Here is a 16,541-nt window from a genome sequence, read left to right on the forward strand (position 1 = left end):
GGGATCAGAGGGGCCTGGAATGACACTTCACACAGCTGTTCTTTGGGATGACTTTAACTGTGGTTCTTCATACAAAGTGTCCCTTGCATATAAATTGTCCCTCTATATAAAGTGTCCTTGCATATAAAGTGTCAACACTTCATGTAAAGTGTCCCTCGCGGCCTGCCAGTTTTCTCTTCTTGCTCTCCAGTCTTCCTGTGTTTTTTTTCTGCCTAATTTAGCCGTTCGTAATTTCCGCTGTTTGCAACCCATAACAAAAACTAGTACCTCATGTCTAATCCTTTTAAACATAAATTATTTTTCTATTGCCTTCAGCACATGAAGATCCATAGAGCAAATCTGAATTAGTCATTTTACAGAAATATGGGAAAGTAGCATCAGAATGAAAGATGTGACTCTTTCTCTTTCTAGATGATATCTTGTTTCCCTGGAGAAGATGTATCTGAGGCTGGTCACAGGCATTCTAGAGTTAAAGAAGGTAGAAGACCTCTGGAATATCTTTGCACTGGTCAATAACCACACAGCAGGTTCCCATTCTCTAGTAATTCTCACTTCCTTTCAGCCCAGGCCAATTCAACTCCACTGTCCTTAATCCACCTTTCATTTAGCAAAATTCTCAAAGTTACTGTATTAGTCCATTCTCACACTGCTCTCACACTGCTATGAACAAATACCTGGTAATGCCTAATTTATAAAGAAAAGAGGTTTAATTGACCCACAGTTCCACATCACTGGGGAGGTCACAGGAAACGTGGCAGAAGGCACCTCTTCACAGGGAGGCAGGAGAGAGAATGAGTGCCCGAATGGGAAATGCCAGATGCTTATAAAACCATCAGATCTTGTGGGAACTCACTATCACAAGAACAGCATGGGGGAACCACCCCCATGATTCAATTACCTCCCACCGGGTTCCTTCCATGACACATTAGGATTGTGGGGATTACAGTTCAAGGTGAGATTTGGGTGGGGACACAGCCAAATCACATCAATTACATATTTTACATTTTCCAGATATGGCAGTATTTCAACCTCTCTTTATGATTCTTTAATATCCACGCTTAAGCCTTTTATATTATTCCTATTTTAACAATCAAATTTCTACCAATGTGTCAGAATATATTATCTTTTTAAAATAAGGCTATTACCAAGAGTGGCACTTTAGATTACTCAACGTACTGTGTACAAAAGGCCAGAAAAGATTTTGCATCACATAGCACATACTGAAGATTGCAGTTTTTATAGCACTTTCTTTTTTCTGACAAGTTTGTATGTTCGTTTACTTAAAATAGCAAGATAAAACTCTTGCCATTCATATTTTAGCTCTTAAACTGGATCCTTAGTTTCTTAACTAGATCTGGATCCTATTTAAATCTAGTCTTCCTTGGACAGAAAACAAGTTTTTGCACTCAGAGGTTCTAGTAGCTACTTTCTTCAACTTAGAATGTTACCTAAAGTCCCACACTCCTGGGGAACAGAAGCACTTCCATGTCCATGAAATCTTACTCTTCTTTAGAGAGGCTGAGTAATTTAATTTTCAACTTTAGAATTGTCACCATAAAGACACACATTTATCCAGGTTAGCCAAGTGATCTGCAGACAGAAACCTCTTGTTCATGCTCTCTAACTGTGTCAAAAAAGAATCAGATTAACATTTATTACAAAAGGAAGAAATTATATAATTTGAAAGCCTGTTCAGACTGTGACAAGGGGAGGAAATTCTCCAATAATGGTTCCCGAATATAAAAGCATAGTTACTACCCTTTACAGGGATTTGCTGAAGCATTAGTGAAATTAGGTTCAGTGGGATCTTTCAGCAGATACAGTTCAATTATGATTCTTGTAAGTAACTGAATACATAATATTCATGATCTACTATTCAAAAGCTTGCTAAAGAACCTTTTAAAAATCTGACCCCAAGTTTTCTGGAAGTGGTTAAGATCTAATGCTGGACAGTAATGAATCGCTCCCTTAATCTTTTCTCTGCCCCATCCTTTGACACAGCCCACTGCTTTTGAGGTTGGTTTTTTTTCTTTCCTGAATTGAGATGATAACTTATTCTCTTGTTTAACTAGACTATTATCACAGTGTAATTTTGCAGGAAATTTTAAATTTAAATTTTGGAGAAGGACTTGGTGATCAATGATGATTGGGTCCCTCTACTATGTGTAGATGCTACCTGGGAAAATAAAAACAAACAAAGTGTGTTGTCTGCCTTTAAAGACATTACAATCTAGTGGGAGAAACTTGTATGTAAATGGCTGATTATGATCAAAGGCAAAGTGAAATAAACATTAACTAGAGGACAAGCTCACAGTAATACAGATAATGGAGCAATTAATTCTAACTGAAAGGGAATCAAAAGCTCCTTTACAAAGGTGGTGGCATTTGAGACAGTGTTTAGAATGATTATATTTTAAGCGGGCAGTAGAGAAGAAAAGGTAATCATTCCAACTGCAAGGATAGAATTAGCAAAGCCATAGAAGTTTCGTTAAAGAGGTTTCGAGAGTTCAAGAGGTTTCATTTTGGCTTTTGATTTTTTTTTTTAATTCTAACACACGACAGAACGGTACACCCTGGGAGAGATTCAAACAGAAATAATATGAGTGTCTTTTTCTCCTGTATCTCATATTCAATTTTGAAAGAAAAGTCTTTTTCTTTTTGAGACAGAGTCTCACTCTATCACCCAGACTGGAGTGCAGTGCCAGGGCTCGGCTGACTGCAACCTCCGCCTCCTGGGTTCAAGCAATTCTCTTGCGTCAGCCTTCCAAGTAGCTGGGATTACAAGCACATGCTATGAAACCCAGCTAATTTTTTTGTAGTTTTAGTAGAGACGGGGTTTCACCAAGTTGGCCAGGCTGGTCTCGAACTCCTGACCTCGTGATCCACCTGCCTTGACCTCTCAAAGTGCTGAGATTACAGGTGTGAGCCACTGTGCCTGGCCAAGAAAAGCCCTGTAAGTATATCTGAGGAGTTCATCAATACCATATACCTGTCTGAGATGATGTAACTGAGTGGCATGTCCCTTAAGAGCTACAGGGCATAAGAACAGAAAGAATTCATTATTGCCAAAGGTTCCTAGAGGACATGAAGATAAGCTTTTTCTTGAAATATGAATAGAATTTGATATGAGAAACAAGGGGTAGAGATATTTAAAAAGAGAGAGATGGCATTGAGAAAGGCAGTAAGAATCTTGGCATGTCCCTGCAATTGTGGAAGTCTTAAATTAAGTAAAGTGCAAGGTGCCTTTTGTTCCACATCAGAAAAAAAAAAGTTAGAAATAAAATTTCAGGTGAAATCAAATTCCTCCAAAGTTCAAGAAGGTAAATTAAGTGAGTGATGAAGCCTGGGTATATAATGAGAGAGAGTGGAAGAGACTATGGCGTGGCAGAGACCATGGCCGAAGCTCATGGAAAAGAGGACACCACTAAGCTCCAGCCAATTCCAGTGAAAATTACATTGATCAAAAGTCCACTGGCCATATAAAAATTCTCTGAGTCATATCTAGTATGCAGACTACTAATTTTCAATCACTGCTGGACTGCAGAGGGTAAGGACTGCTAGAACAAAAACCTTTAATTTTTATAACTACTTAAAGTTGTAGGACAGAGCTGCAATAGAGAAAAAGTAGTTTTTTTTTTTTTTTTTTTTAAGACAGTCTCACTCCATCACCAGGCACCAGGCTGGAGTGCATTGGCACAACCTCAGCTCACTGCAATCTTTGCCTCCTGGGTTCAAGTAATTCTCCTGCCTGAGCCTCCCCAGTAGCTGAGACTACAGGCAGGTGCCACCACGCCCAGCTATTTTTTTTTTTTTTTTGTATTTTTAGTAGAGACGGGGTTTCAGCATGTTGGCCAGGATGGTCTCTATCTTTTGACCTCGTGATCCACCTGCCTCGGCCTCCCAAAGTGCTGGGATTACAGGCATGAGCCACTGCACTCAGCCAAAAGTAGCATGTTTTAATCAAGCTACAGAATGCAAGATATGTATATGTAAACTCTATTAAATGAAAGGGAATTGATAAGGATTCCCAACTGCTATTAAAGTTTTCTCAAACTAAGTTTTAAATGAAACACACCTTACAACTATATCTGCTGTTTAAACTGGACTAAACAATTTACAACCAAATTTTAGAAACATTTATTGGCTCAACATTTCTTCCAACTATCTCATTTGCTTTTGAAACAAAAAAAAAGTAACTATATGGCACTTGTCCATTCTAAGGAGGAGGGAATTCTGGATATGCACTTTCCAGGCTTGGCCTCATCAGATATTGATGAATGAATCTTTATTTGCCATCACTTCCAATTGCCAACAGTGGATGCCACCGGGATATCTTGGTCACATTCATTTATGTGCTGTGCCTGATCTGTTTTGGTCCATGAGCCTGGCTAACAGTAAAACCAGGTGGAGCTTGGAGGTTTGCAACAGATGCTTTGGGGCTTGCAGATTCCTGAATTTGATAGAGTTCATAAATCACAAAAAAATGTCCTATGTCAGTCCACTTCCAGGTTAGGTTTTTCTCCAACATAGTACAAAAGAACTGAAGTTGACACTAAGAGCATAATTTGTAAGCCCTCACAATATACTCCAGAAAGTATATTTATCAGAAAAGCTAATATGTCTTATCCATCAATAATTCCTGACAGGAGGAGGAGCTTAGTAACAGGTAAGAATGGGGTGGAGGGTGGAATAAAGAATTTCACATAAAGATTACAATATTATGCTTCTACCTCAGTGCAATGTAACATTCCAGATGTTGACTACATTTCACTCAAAAGCAACTGTTAGAGTATGTGAACAATATAAATTTCTGAGATATAATAGGGCAGCCCTACTTCTTAATGCTGAGAAAATACTTAAAAGATCATCAAATTGCCGGGTGCAGTGGCTCAAGCCTGTAATCCAGCACTTTGGGAGGCCAAGGCAGGTGGATCACGAGGTCGAGAGATCGAAACCATCCTGGTCAACATGGTTAAACCCCGTCTCTACTAAAAATACAAAAAAATTAGCTGGGCGTGGTGGTGCGTGCCTGTAATCCCAGCTACTCAGGAGGCTGAGGCAGGAGAATTGCCTGAGCCCAGGAGGCGGAGGTTGCGGTGAGCCGAGATCGCGCCATTGCACTCCAGCCTGGGTAACAAGAGCGAAACTCTGTCTCAAAAAAAATAAAATAAAAATAAAAATAAAAAAGATCATCAAATTTTGAAAATGTACTAATGAGCTACAGAGTCTGATTAAAACCAAAGGTGTTATGTTCTAAAAACATTTTTTTGTGATTCAGGTAAGTATGGCTTACATTTCATCATTTATGACAATACTTTAAGGCAAATTTTGCAAAGATAGAAAAGTCTCGGTAATAAAAACAATTCACAATAGCTCTTCATTAAGTCATTTTCGGAAAGCAAGGTTAAGACCTGAAGATTGTGTAAAAGAAAAGAAAACAAAGAGAAAATCAGTCCGCATATATTACTTGTTCAATTGCTAAAAAGTAAACTACTAAGGCCTCACAACACAAAACATGATATTTTCAATTATTTAATTCGATAATTATTTATAAATAATAAGTCCAAGACGTGAAACAGATACAAACAAAGGTGAACATCTCCTGTTAGCAAATTGTGGAGCACAGAAGAGTTGGAAGTATCTTTCATAGACAGTACCTCCATGGGAAAGAACATTTTCACATTTTTCAGTTTTGGTTAAGATCAAACTGATCTAATTAGATTTCTGATCTAATTTATTGCTCAGAATTCCCTTTGTTGAGGACTGCTTTTCATAAATTTCAAGAAAAGCTATTTGGAGAATAGTTTGGAATTAGTCAAAAACAAAAATGGAAAGCTTGTCAAAGATACACCAAAAATTATCTGAGTAACTAACAAAATTGGAATGTCATAAACTATACTGTTACACTATTAATAAGGTGCTGTTTATATACAATAACCCAGACTTACTTTATATTCATTATATTTGGGATATATAGGACATAATTTATCTAGAAAATTTTAATTAAAATTATATACAACTAATTAGAGGAAAAAAGCTTTTTTCCTCTTCTGAATGTGATAATGTAGCCATATTGATTAGCCATCTGGAAAGGTCATTATAAATCAAAGAGGTATTAAAAAACTTGTAATTAAGTGTGTAAATAACTTTGTTTCATTATTTTCTGATTTTTGAATGATTGCAAACATTGGCATACTCTTGCCTATAGAGCATAAAACTGTAAAGCTGGTACCTCCAACAGACATTCTGATCAAAAAGAGCATGTTCATAAGTCTAACGTGATTATAAAACTGAGACAGAGGCAAAATATTAGTCCAGCTAGATTTTACCTAATCAATTCCTGATAGGAAATTATTTGTCTTAAAACAAAACAAAACAAACAAACAAACAAACAAAAAACAAAACCCTGTTACATTCTTTTACTTACATTCTATTATCAGAAGGTATTAAAAAAATCAGGGACCCCAATAACTCTGTACTTGATTTTGACCAACAAGAAAGGAGTGCTTAAATTTAGTTTAGGGAAGAGATACTGAATGACCATAGCACAATCATCTTTTTAAACAAGTAAATCTATTACCACAACTTACTGAAAAATTAACTTCTATGTGTACTATGTGCCCTATTGACACTGGTGACTTTGGGGAGTGGCTATAAAAATATAAACTTAATATCAACAATTTTATCTTTCCTTACCACATTGTTAGCATTTCATTATTTTAGAAATATTTCAAACAGATAAGAAAACTACATACCAAGATTCATCAATGATTTTGTTTATCAACTTGCTAGAAAAACAGCAAAAATGATCATCGATTCCCTGCAAACCTTGCTAAGCTTGCCTTGCAGCACAGTGCTTCAGACTTAGTCTCTAGTGAATATTACTCAACTGTTGGTTTGTTTCTCTTAATTCATTTCAAGGACTGGCTTCAAAAATAAAAGAACAATTTAAAAATGACTCATCCTTGTCTCATCTACTCCTTTTGCTAAACAATGTGCATATCAAATTTCATATTCCATATGCATATCATGAAAAATGATTCTCTAGGATCAATTACTTAAGTATGGAATTTCAAATATTTTAGGAATCACAGAGGCACCATCATCCTAGTGTTAGGAGGTGATAGTAAAACTATTTAACCTAAAGATTTTACAAATTCACAAGGATTTTCACAAGAAGGAGTTCTGCTATCATGACTTATACAAATAGTTGATTGTCCTAATTGTTCATGAATCCATACGAATTCAGACACTACTCTAAGTTTCTTGGAGAAATGTTAACCATAGTTCTGAAAACGTCATTTTACTGAAAGAGTCAAAAACTAAGCATTTACTGGCTGATTTTAGAAAATATGACTTGAGTGCTGCAACCAAAACAAAATACTGGTTCCATATTTCTCATGCAATCAAAGAAGATTATGTGCAAGAACAAACTGCTGTTTTGCAAACAGACTGCGGATGAAAGTAAGAACATTTCTCTGGCAACACAGGACAGACTTCCTGTGTTTAAGTAATGTAAACAAAATCCTGGGGATATCAATGATACAGTTAACAGAAGGTTTGGAGACTATCACATACTTAAAACCATGCCAGCCCAATTGTATCTCCTCACAGATAAGGCATTAATAAACATTCTAAGTAGTTTCTGGCTAAGGCCTGTGGGTAATTTATATTACGCGTATATTTGTAGAAGACCTCTTTCCACCAATGAATATATTTACTTCTCAGAGACAAATTTCAAATCGTATAACCACAGTGTGCCAGCCCTGATCAGATAGTGTAGCAATGTATGTCAAAAGAAGAAACACAAACTGAAATCTTTCCCATATGTATGAATATTTGGTAGCTATGTAGATTCAAATATGAGAAAAAGTGCAGCTGTTATTGGCAATGGACTTACCAGTACTTGTAAGGAAGTTAACATTTCTCATTACACCTTCAGTATAAGCCCCAGGCTCGTAACTGTCCATTTCACCCGTGACGATGTGAGCAACTCTTGCTGCCCGGCCTCTGATAGCACCCGCGGCACGGTCTAAATTATCAGGATCCTGGTCTCTTAATGCTATGATACACTTGTTGACATCTTCCAGGATATGGCTTTCTGTAAGTAAATCAATTAAATTAGTTTGTTTGTGTGTGTGTGTGTGTGTGTGTGTGTGTGTGTGCTTAAAATCATACAAATGTAGCATAATATAATTATATTAACTTCTGACTTTAGATAAAGTGCACATTGGAAATGAAGGACTTTGAGAATTACTTTTAAAAAATGGAGTCATATTTTGCTTATATCCCTTTACCCTTTAATAGCAAAACCCATGAAATATAAAATGTTACGTTTTTAAGATAAATATGTATTGACTGCACATTATTTCAGATTCTAGTTCCAGTAGATTAGATTTTAGAGTGACATAGAGGTAGAAATTAAAGAGGTTCTTAATTAAAATGAAAATACATTATGATGAAATGCTATATTGTGAATGAAAGCAATACTATAAAACGTATATATACGTAAGGCTTTTGAAAGATTGATTTAAACAAGTGAATTCCAGAGAAAGATGCCTACTCTGATGAGTGTCTCCTGACCTCCTCTCCATTCTTCTTTAGATAAGTAGGGCATGAAGCCAGCAGGAAGTTATTGTAGCACAATAATATTTTCTTTCTCTATAAAACGATTAATACTCCCAGATAAAACTAACGAGTGAAGACGTGCAAATATGTGGAATATCAACAAACATGGGCAATGATATTTCTAAGAAATTAAAAGAATACTAAAAGATTTAGTGTTTTGGCTTCTGGCCTTATCACATGAATCCCCACCTAATATCTTTAACAACTATTTCTTTAAAACATACACAGAAAACTTTTATAACAAAAAGATCTCAGGAATTCCAGAACATATCATTAACTCTTTTTCTCTGTCTGTTGGTCTCTCTCTCTTTCTGTCTGTATCTTCCTTTCTGTCCTTCTCTCTATCTGCTTGTGTATATGTTTTGACTGTGTGTGTGAGCTACAGAGGACAATCACTCCTCAGTTTCCTTACAGAATCACACTTCCCTCTTATTGTACAGAAAATAAAATCAGACTGGGTGTGGTGGCTCACAGCTGTCATCCTAGTACTTTGGGAGACCTAGGAAGGAGGATGACTTGGAGCCAGGAGTTTAAGACCAGCCTGGGCAACACAGCAAGACCCTTTCTATATAACAAAATAAATTTAGCAGAAAGTAGCAGCATGTGCCTGTAGTCCTAGTTACTTGGGAAGCTGAGGTGGGAGGATGGATTTAACCCAGGAGTTTGAGGTTCCAGTGAGCTTTGATCATGCCACTACACTCCAGCCTGGGTAAGACAGTGAGGCTCTATCTATCTATCTATTAATATGCATATTTAAAATTTATTTATAACCATAAATTTATTCATCTATTTAAATTATATGTATATAATTTTTTAAAAAAGAAAATGAAGTCAAACTGCCATTGAATATGGTCCCCATTGACTTTTTGAGACCTGACTCCTACCATTCTGCTGTAGGCCCCTATGTTTCAATTACACACATTTCATGATTTCCAAAATCCTTCGTGATCTTCCAGGCCTCTGTCCTGTGGGCATATTAGAACCCTGGCCTAGACAGTCTGTCCCCTTTGACTCACCTGCTCAACTCCTAACTATTCTTTCAAGCCACTACGCAAATGTTCCTGCCTCAGGAAATCCATTCCTTCATTCCTCTTTCCCTACCACAAAACCAGCTACATTCCATGTTGTTTGGGATTCACATAAAATGGTGAATTAGAGATTCTTCCTGTGTTTTAATCACTTGCTTATAAAACCATCTCTGTAGTAGAATTTGAAATATGTCTGAGGAAAAGAATTTTATCTTATTCCTTGAGGTAGTCTATGCAGTATATCTGTTATAATACTTGGTACCTGTTAGGCTAACAAGAATGCTTGTTGAATAAATGAAGCTCTTTTATAAGACATTTCTAAATCATGGGTTATGAACACAGGTGAACACATCTGTGATCTGAAATTAGGTAAATTTTACCCATATTATGGACATTCAAATCATTTATATGAAAAGTATTAAACACTGAAAACCTTCATTATAAATTCACTAGAACTTTAACCTAATTGTAGCATTCACTCATGAATGTATCATTAAGGCTTATAGTAAATACAGTCATGGTCCAGTCTCAACAGAAAACATATGTATAATATATTATCATATTTCCCTGGAACAGAAGCATAGGTTTGAGTTTAGAAGACATCATAATAATCATCAGTTTTTAAGAAGTCCACAGATGGTGCACTTTAATGACACATTAGGAAGCCACTGTTTTTCCAAGTACGTTGGCAAAAATTTTTTTTTAACAAATGAAACATCTATATATTCAATGAATGTTTAATCTGTATTCACTAAGGTGCTTAATTTTATATTGCAGAGCTGTTTTTCTTAGTCCTATAAAAGTGAAAGAATATTTGCAGAAAAAACAATGTCCATTCTTGGAAGATTGGTAATATATAATAAACTCTGCAATTTCTCTTTAATTAAAGATGAAACTATAGCTTGTACAAACTATTTTTTTTCCTAGTGAAGTCTGCAGAGGAGAAAATATACAAAGAATATTCACTAGCAATGAATGAGCAGTTACCTCTTACTGCAGAAGTATAATCTATATGCTCATGAATTTATTATTTAAAGTGGTGAATAAAAACATAGCAAGAATTTTTCTAGTTCTTCTTTTGTTTGGCTTTACAGAAGGTTGTGTGATTATTGCTCACCATTAAATAATGCTGTCAGAGGCCATGGTGTTAAATCTTGTTGAAGAATTATAGAGGTGAGGTGAGATACGGAAACAGAAGTCTTATATAAATGCATACAATATGAAAAAAACAGTAAGTAATAAGTGAAAAGAGGGTATAACCAGACTCAACTCAAAGCAGCTATAGTGAGAATGTTGGAGAAGATGTGTAAATGCTCTTTGAAATTATTAAGATTAAATATAGCACAAAAGTATTAGGAAAGGTTCACAAATCTTGTATTGTTGTGACACTTTTCCATTACGCTGAATGTTTTACAGAATGCTAGCAACAGCTATTTGCACGAAGCTCTAAACATAGAATGCCAGAAAAAGAAAATCAAAATGTTAGGTACCTCTCACATATGCACAATAACTAAACATTAAACACAATTCTTAAAAATGATTATTTCTTTGCTATTTATATTTCTGATGAATTTAAGTGGCTAAAAACCTTCACAAAGGCATGAGTTTTTAGGCCTGGCTACAACACAGCCTTTAAACCTCGAGGAAAGAAAAAGATGTCAAATACCTTATATACAGCTTCCTACTGTTGAATCCCTTTAGACTTTGCTGCTGATGGAATGGGTTTACTATTTAAACACAGCAAAAGTCATTTGGCTCTCTCCTCAAATTATTTTTTTTCTAAAGTAGATGTACTTGAATTCAACAATTGCCTCATTTTTAAGATGAGGTTAAAAGAAAGAGAATATGTTACTATAGAACAAGCACATTTAGAATATTATGTTTTGAAGGACTGTCACATAGTAAAGATTTTTCTTAATAGCTTCAGAGTATCAGCTTAACATTTGCTCTGAGGTGAGGGGTGGAATGTCCTGGTGTTAGCGTAAATGCCGAAATGCATTCATTTAAGAGGAAAGAACTGCCGAATTATTAGCAGTTTCTCTCAATCATTTTATAGCCACTTTGAGATGCAAAGGGTGATTTCTATTATGCTGGAAAATTGTAATACACAGGACAATAAGGGAACTGTTCTTTGACTAAAAGGTACTTTCTTTGGTGCAAGCTTCTCTGGCTAACTCCATGTTCAGTCACTGCAGCAAGTGTAGCACAGTAAAATTCTGAAATGCATTTTTTATATTATAATTTTTTCCAGCTGTTCAGTTTTACATGTGAGTATCATCCAGGATGGAGCACAGTGGCATAATCATAGCTCAGTGCAACCTCAAACTCCTGGGCCCAACTGATCATCCCACCTCAGGCTCCCAAGCAGCTAGAACTACAGGAACTCTCCATCATGCGTGGCTGTTTTAATTTTTTATAGAGACAGTGTCTTGCTATGCTGCTCAGGCTGGCATCAAACTCCTTGCCTCAAGCGATCCTCCTACCTCAACTCCTAAAATGTTGAGATTACTGGAATGAACCCCTGCACCTGGCTGGTTTTCAACAAGTAAATCCAGAATTTAAAGGTCAAATCTATTGTCCCAGAGAAAGTAGGAAACAAACAAAATTCAGTGAGAACAAAAAGATAAATCATTGGCTTTCAAAAGCCAAAGTAGAATTTTGTAAGTCTATAGTACAGAGAATGGACTGAAAGTAGAAGCACATTTTGTTTGCAAAAGCTAGACTTGGTTGAGAGGTAAAAGTTTCTCTTTTTTAATCCCTGAAGTAGAACTTTGAATATATCAACGGCAAAGCCTTAACGGGAAGAGAGTTTATGCTATAATCCATCAAGTGAGGAATAATACACTGTCAACAGTTTCCTCCCCTGATATCTAGATACACAAAACAAAGATTCAGAGAAGGGAAGAAGAGAGAAAAAGATATTAACTAGTTTTTCTAAAGAAACTGAATTATAATCCACAATAGATTGAATTTTCTAAATAGGCAAGATTAAGTTTAGCTACCCAGTGTATATAAGCTCAGAGAGTTAAGCTAAATTTAATTATGAGAAAACAAGTTTCCATTTTTGCATACCTGGCTCTATAGCTATCAATAAAAAACACATTGCATAGGCAACTACACAAATGTTCAACAAACAAAAACAAGAATACAGTAATTTTTCTTTCTTATTTACCCAAAATACATGAAATTAAACAAATAGAATGTATTAGTATGTAAGCTAATTGTTGTTTATCTATTTACTTAAAGATGGTCAAAATTCGCTTGGCAAGTGTTTAATGATGATGATTAGTTTACAAATTAAACAATATCCCATAGAAAGATATCAGCAAAAACTAGTTTAAGAATACAGAGTATGCATATAGTTAAATGTAAAATGAAAGATTTCTTGTTTCTATTTTACATCCTAAATCCTTTCTTCTGTCTCTTCTCTCCAAATTCTTACTATATGTTAGAAAATGTAGATGGTATACAAGATAAATAAAGCACAGTCCCTGTCTGCAAACGGTTCACAGTCTAGTAACCAGAAAATAAAGCACTTTTTATTTTATTGTCTTTTATTCTGACCAAAATACAATAGTCAAAATTGTACTCACTTTGTAATTTTACTCAAGTTTTGTTAGACTTTATCACAAAATTTGCCATTTCTTTCCACTGCAAGCTGTTTATTCTTGAGCTTTTAGACAGCTCGAATTTACTTGACTTTTGACAATAGTCAAAAGAAAAATGAGGTCTAATATTGCTATTCCCAAGCCAATTATCAACAATACTTATATGAACTCTGCAGCTCTTATTCACACACAATTCTACAGAAACACACACACACACACACACACACACACACACACACACACACACAAAGAAAGTCATTGAAAGCTTCATAGTTCTCTGGATATGTCTTAAGTAGGCTCTTGCAACAACTTGTGGAGTTGGTAAGGAATTTATCAAAAGCTTGGAAACAGAAAAAATGAACTATTGCTTGTCCTTTCAGTGTCCGGCAGAGCAGATATTGCAATCAGGCACACCTGGCAAATACCTAATTCTCCAGGAGTGCGTATCTTTGTTCTACTTACTATTAGTGTTGATTATTTTACAACTCTGTAAGAGTTGATACTCTTTTTGTTTTTTAACTGATGACCATGTAAATGATGATTATAAATACAAAAAATGTATTTATAAAAATTTATAAAAATATATTTTTGTAACAAGAATCATGGAATTTCCTTTTATAGAGATGGGAATTATTTTTATAGAAAAGATAATCCTAAAGGCTACTGCTTCACCATGCTGTAGGACATTAACCAGTTTTGTTTCTAAATGAGAAATTTTATTGAATCAGTGTTTCTTCGTCTACATTTTTTAAACAAGGCTTATTACTTTAGTGGCTCTCAAAAATAAAATTTTTGGCACATGCTCATGTTCAATTTATAAAAGCCATGCTTTCAAATTTAGAAAATTATCCCATAGACTGTATACCTTGACTTGGAAGCTACTAATTTTTCAATTAGAATGCTATGTAGAATAAAAAATAAAAAGCAAAAATTTTATGTTAAATCATAAACCTACATTTGAAATGCAGAGCCAAAAAGCTTCTATAAGATAATGGAGAAGACATTCTAGGTGATCTTGGGTTTGGTAAGCACTTTTAAGATATAGCACCGAAAACATAATTAACAAAATCTTAAAAATGAACACATCGGACTTCATTAAAATTTAAAACTTCTACTCTGCAAAAGACACTTAAAAGATTAAAAAGATAAGCCACAGACTGGAAGATAATATCTGCAAAACACCTAAATGATGCAGGACTGGTATCAACGATGTACAAATTCTTAAAATTTAATAAAAAGAAAACAATTAAAAAATGAGCAGAAGATATGAGCAGACACCTCACCAAAGACATACAGATGACAAATAAGAACACAAAAAGACAGTCAACATCATTTATCATCAAGGAATTTGAATTCAAAACAACATATTGCACATCTATTAGAATGACTAAAATTTAAAACACTGACAACACTAAATACTGGTGAAAACGTAGAGCAGTAAGAACTCTGATTCATTGCTGAAGAGAATGCAAAATGGCACTTTTGATGACAGTTTGAAATGCCACTTTGGAAGAGATTTCAGCAGTTTCTAACAAAAGTAAAGATACTTTTACTATACAATATAGCAACCATACTCCTTGGTATTCACCTAAATAAATTTAAGACTTACATCCACACAAAACCTGCACGTGTCTTTGTAGCAGTTTTATTTATAATTGCCAAAACTTAGATACAGCCAACATTGTTCTTCACCAGGTGAATGGATAAATAAACTGGAACATCCAGCCAATGGATGTACAAAAAGCAATGAAAAATGATATATCAAACCAAAAAAGATATGTAGGAAATTTTAATGCATAATGTTAATAAGTCCATCCGAAAGGCTACATATTGTATGATTGCAATTATATGTCATTCTGGAAATGGCAACACTATGAGAACAATAAAATTTCTAGGGAACGTGGAATGTATAGGTGGAGCATAGAGGATTTTCTAGGTAGCAAGACTATTCTGTATAATACTGCAGTGGTAAATACATGTCAATATACATTTGTCAAAATCCATAGAATTTACAACACAGGGGGAACCCTACTGTAAACTGTAGGGTATACCTAATGATAATGTATCAGTATTGGTTCATCAATAGTAACGATAAAGGATGTTCTTCAAACAGTCTATATTCAGTGTCAAGTCCACTTTAGAACTTAAATAAGCACTGTTCAGCTTCTAAAATTGGAATAAATATATTTAATTATGTACATTATTTACAGATGTCTACAAATATTGAAGTAGAAATTGTGAACATACTTCAGTTTTCTAAGAATATAACTAAGAAAAAGTTTAGTGTTATTCTTTCCCCAAGTTTCTAGCCATCACACAGTAACACCTTCTGGTTGTCAACTGGTTTCTTGGAGTTTGTAGCAAACACAGTTTGAGTATCTCTTGTTTTCCAGGCATTGTGTTAGGCAACATACACATAATATTTTGTTTAATTCTCATAATAATTCCAAGAGATAGATCTGCTACATTTCATTTTTATAGTTGAAGCAAAATGGAGGCTTTGAGCAGATAAGTATCTTCTCAAAATTCATAAAGTTATAGTAATTTGAGTCATAACTCAAAATCAAGGTTTGTCTAACCTGCTAAGCTTCTATAAAAATGCTAATATCTCATCTGACTTCAAGATAAGTAGATTCTGTATCATTCAGCTATTCCAAATGTATAATGGGAAGGGAAAATTAATGGTTTTAAATATTTTCTAAATTTTATAGAAACAGTACAAAAGATTGTCTAGACTATTATAATCTATAGCTGAATGCACTATAAGTTCTCACATTAATTTTCATTGGACATAAGATAATCATCTCTGCATTTTAGAAGGATAATTTTAATTCTGCAAAGCTTGCAATAACTATGCTCTGATAATGTTAATATTCTGGCTCTGTAATAAGGAACCATCATAGCTAGAGGGAACCTCAAGTATTCTAGAAACATCACCAGGAAGGTGGCCATAGAAGAATAAATAAACAAATGAAGTTTAGTGCCTTAGCTACTTAGCTATTCTGGTGCAGGAGTAAAGTCTAGGTCATTGCATTGTATGCTATTCTTATTCTGACAAAATAAACAAACAGGAAAAGTGAAACAAACCTTAGGCATTCTCACTCAGACCATACTCTTTTCCATCAACTCCTCTAATACTGAGCTTTTCCATGTTAATTGTCCCATTGCTTCTTCTCCCATAGACTGAGAACCTATTAACATCTAATAATAAGCCCTGGGTTAAAAAAAAAAAAAAGAAAAGAAAAGAAAAGAAAAGAAAAAAGAAAGCTTTCAGGAT

General features: G+C 34.8%; 1 protein-coding gene across 6 annotated transcripts in view; it reads right to left on the reverse strand.

The window, feature by feature from the left end:
- Positions 1-16,541, reverse strand: part of CTNNA3 (catenin alpha 3) — a 1,773,069-nt gene that overhangs the window by 468,390 nt on the left and 1,288,138 nt on the right. For 5 of the 6 annotated variants that reach the window (XM_074382308.1, XM_003928685.4, XM_074382306.1 and 2 more), the window contains one exon: positions 7,901-8,101. The exons of the other annotated variant lie outside the window; for it this stretch is intronic. In XM_074382308.1, the coding sequence (XP_074238409.1) occupies positions 7,901-8,101 (201 nt within the window). The remainder of the gene's footprint in view (positions 1-7,900; positions 8,102-16,541) is intronic. 6 annotated transcript variants of the gene reach the window in all.

The sequence above is a fragment of the Saimiri boliviensis genome, chromosome 12 (genome assembly GCF_048565385.1).
Source record: "Saimiri boliviensis isolate mSaiBol1 chromosome 12, mSaiBol1.pri, whole genome shotgun sequence".
NCBI classification, from domain to species: domain Eukaryota; kingdom Metazoa; phylum Chordata; class Mammalia; order Primates; family Cebidae; genus Saimiri; species Saimiri boliviensis.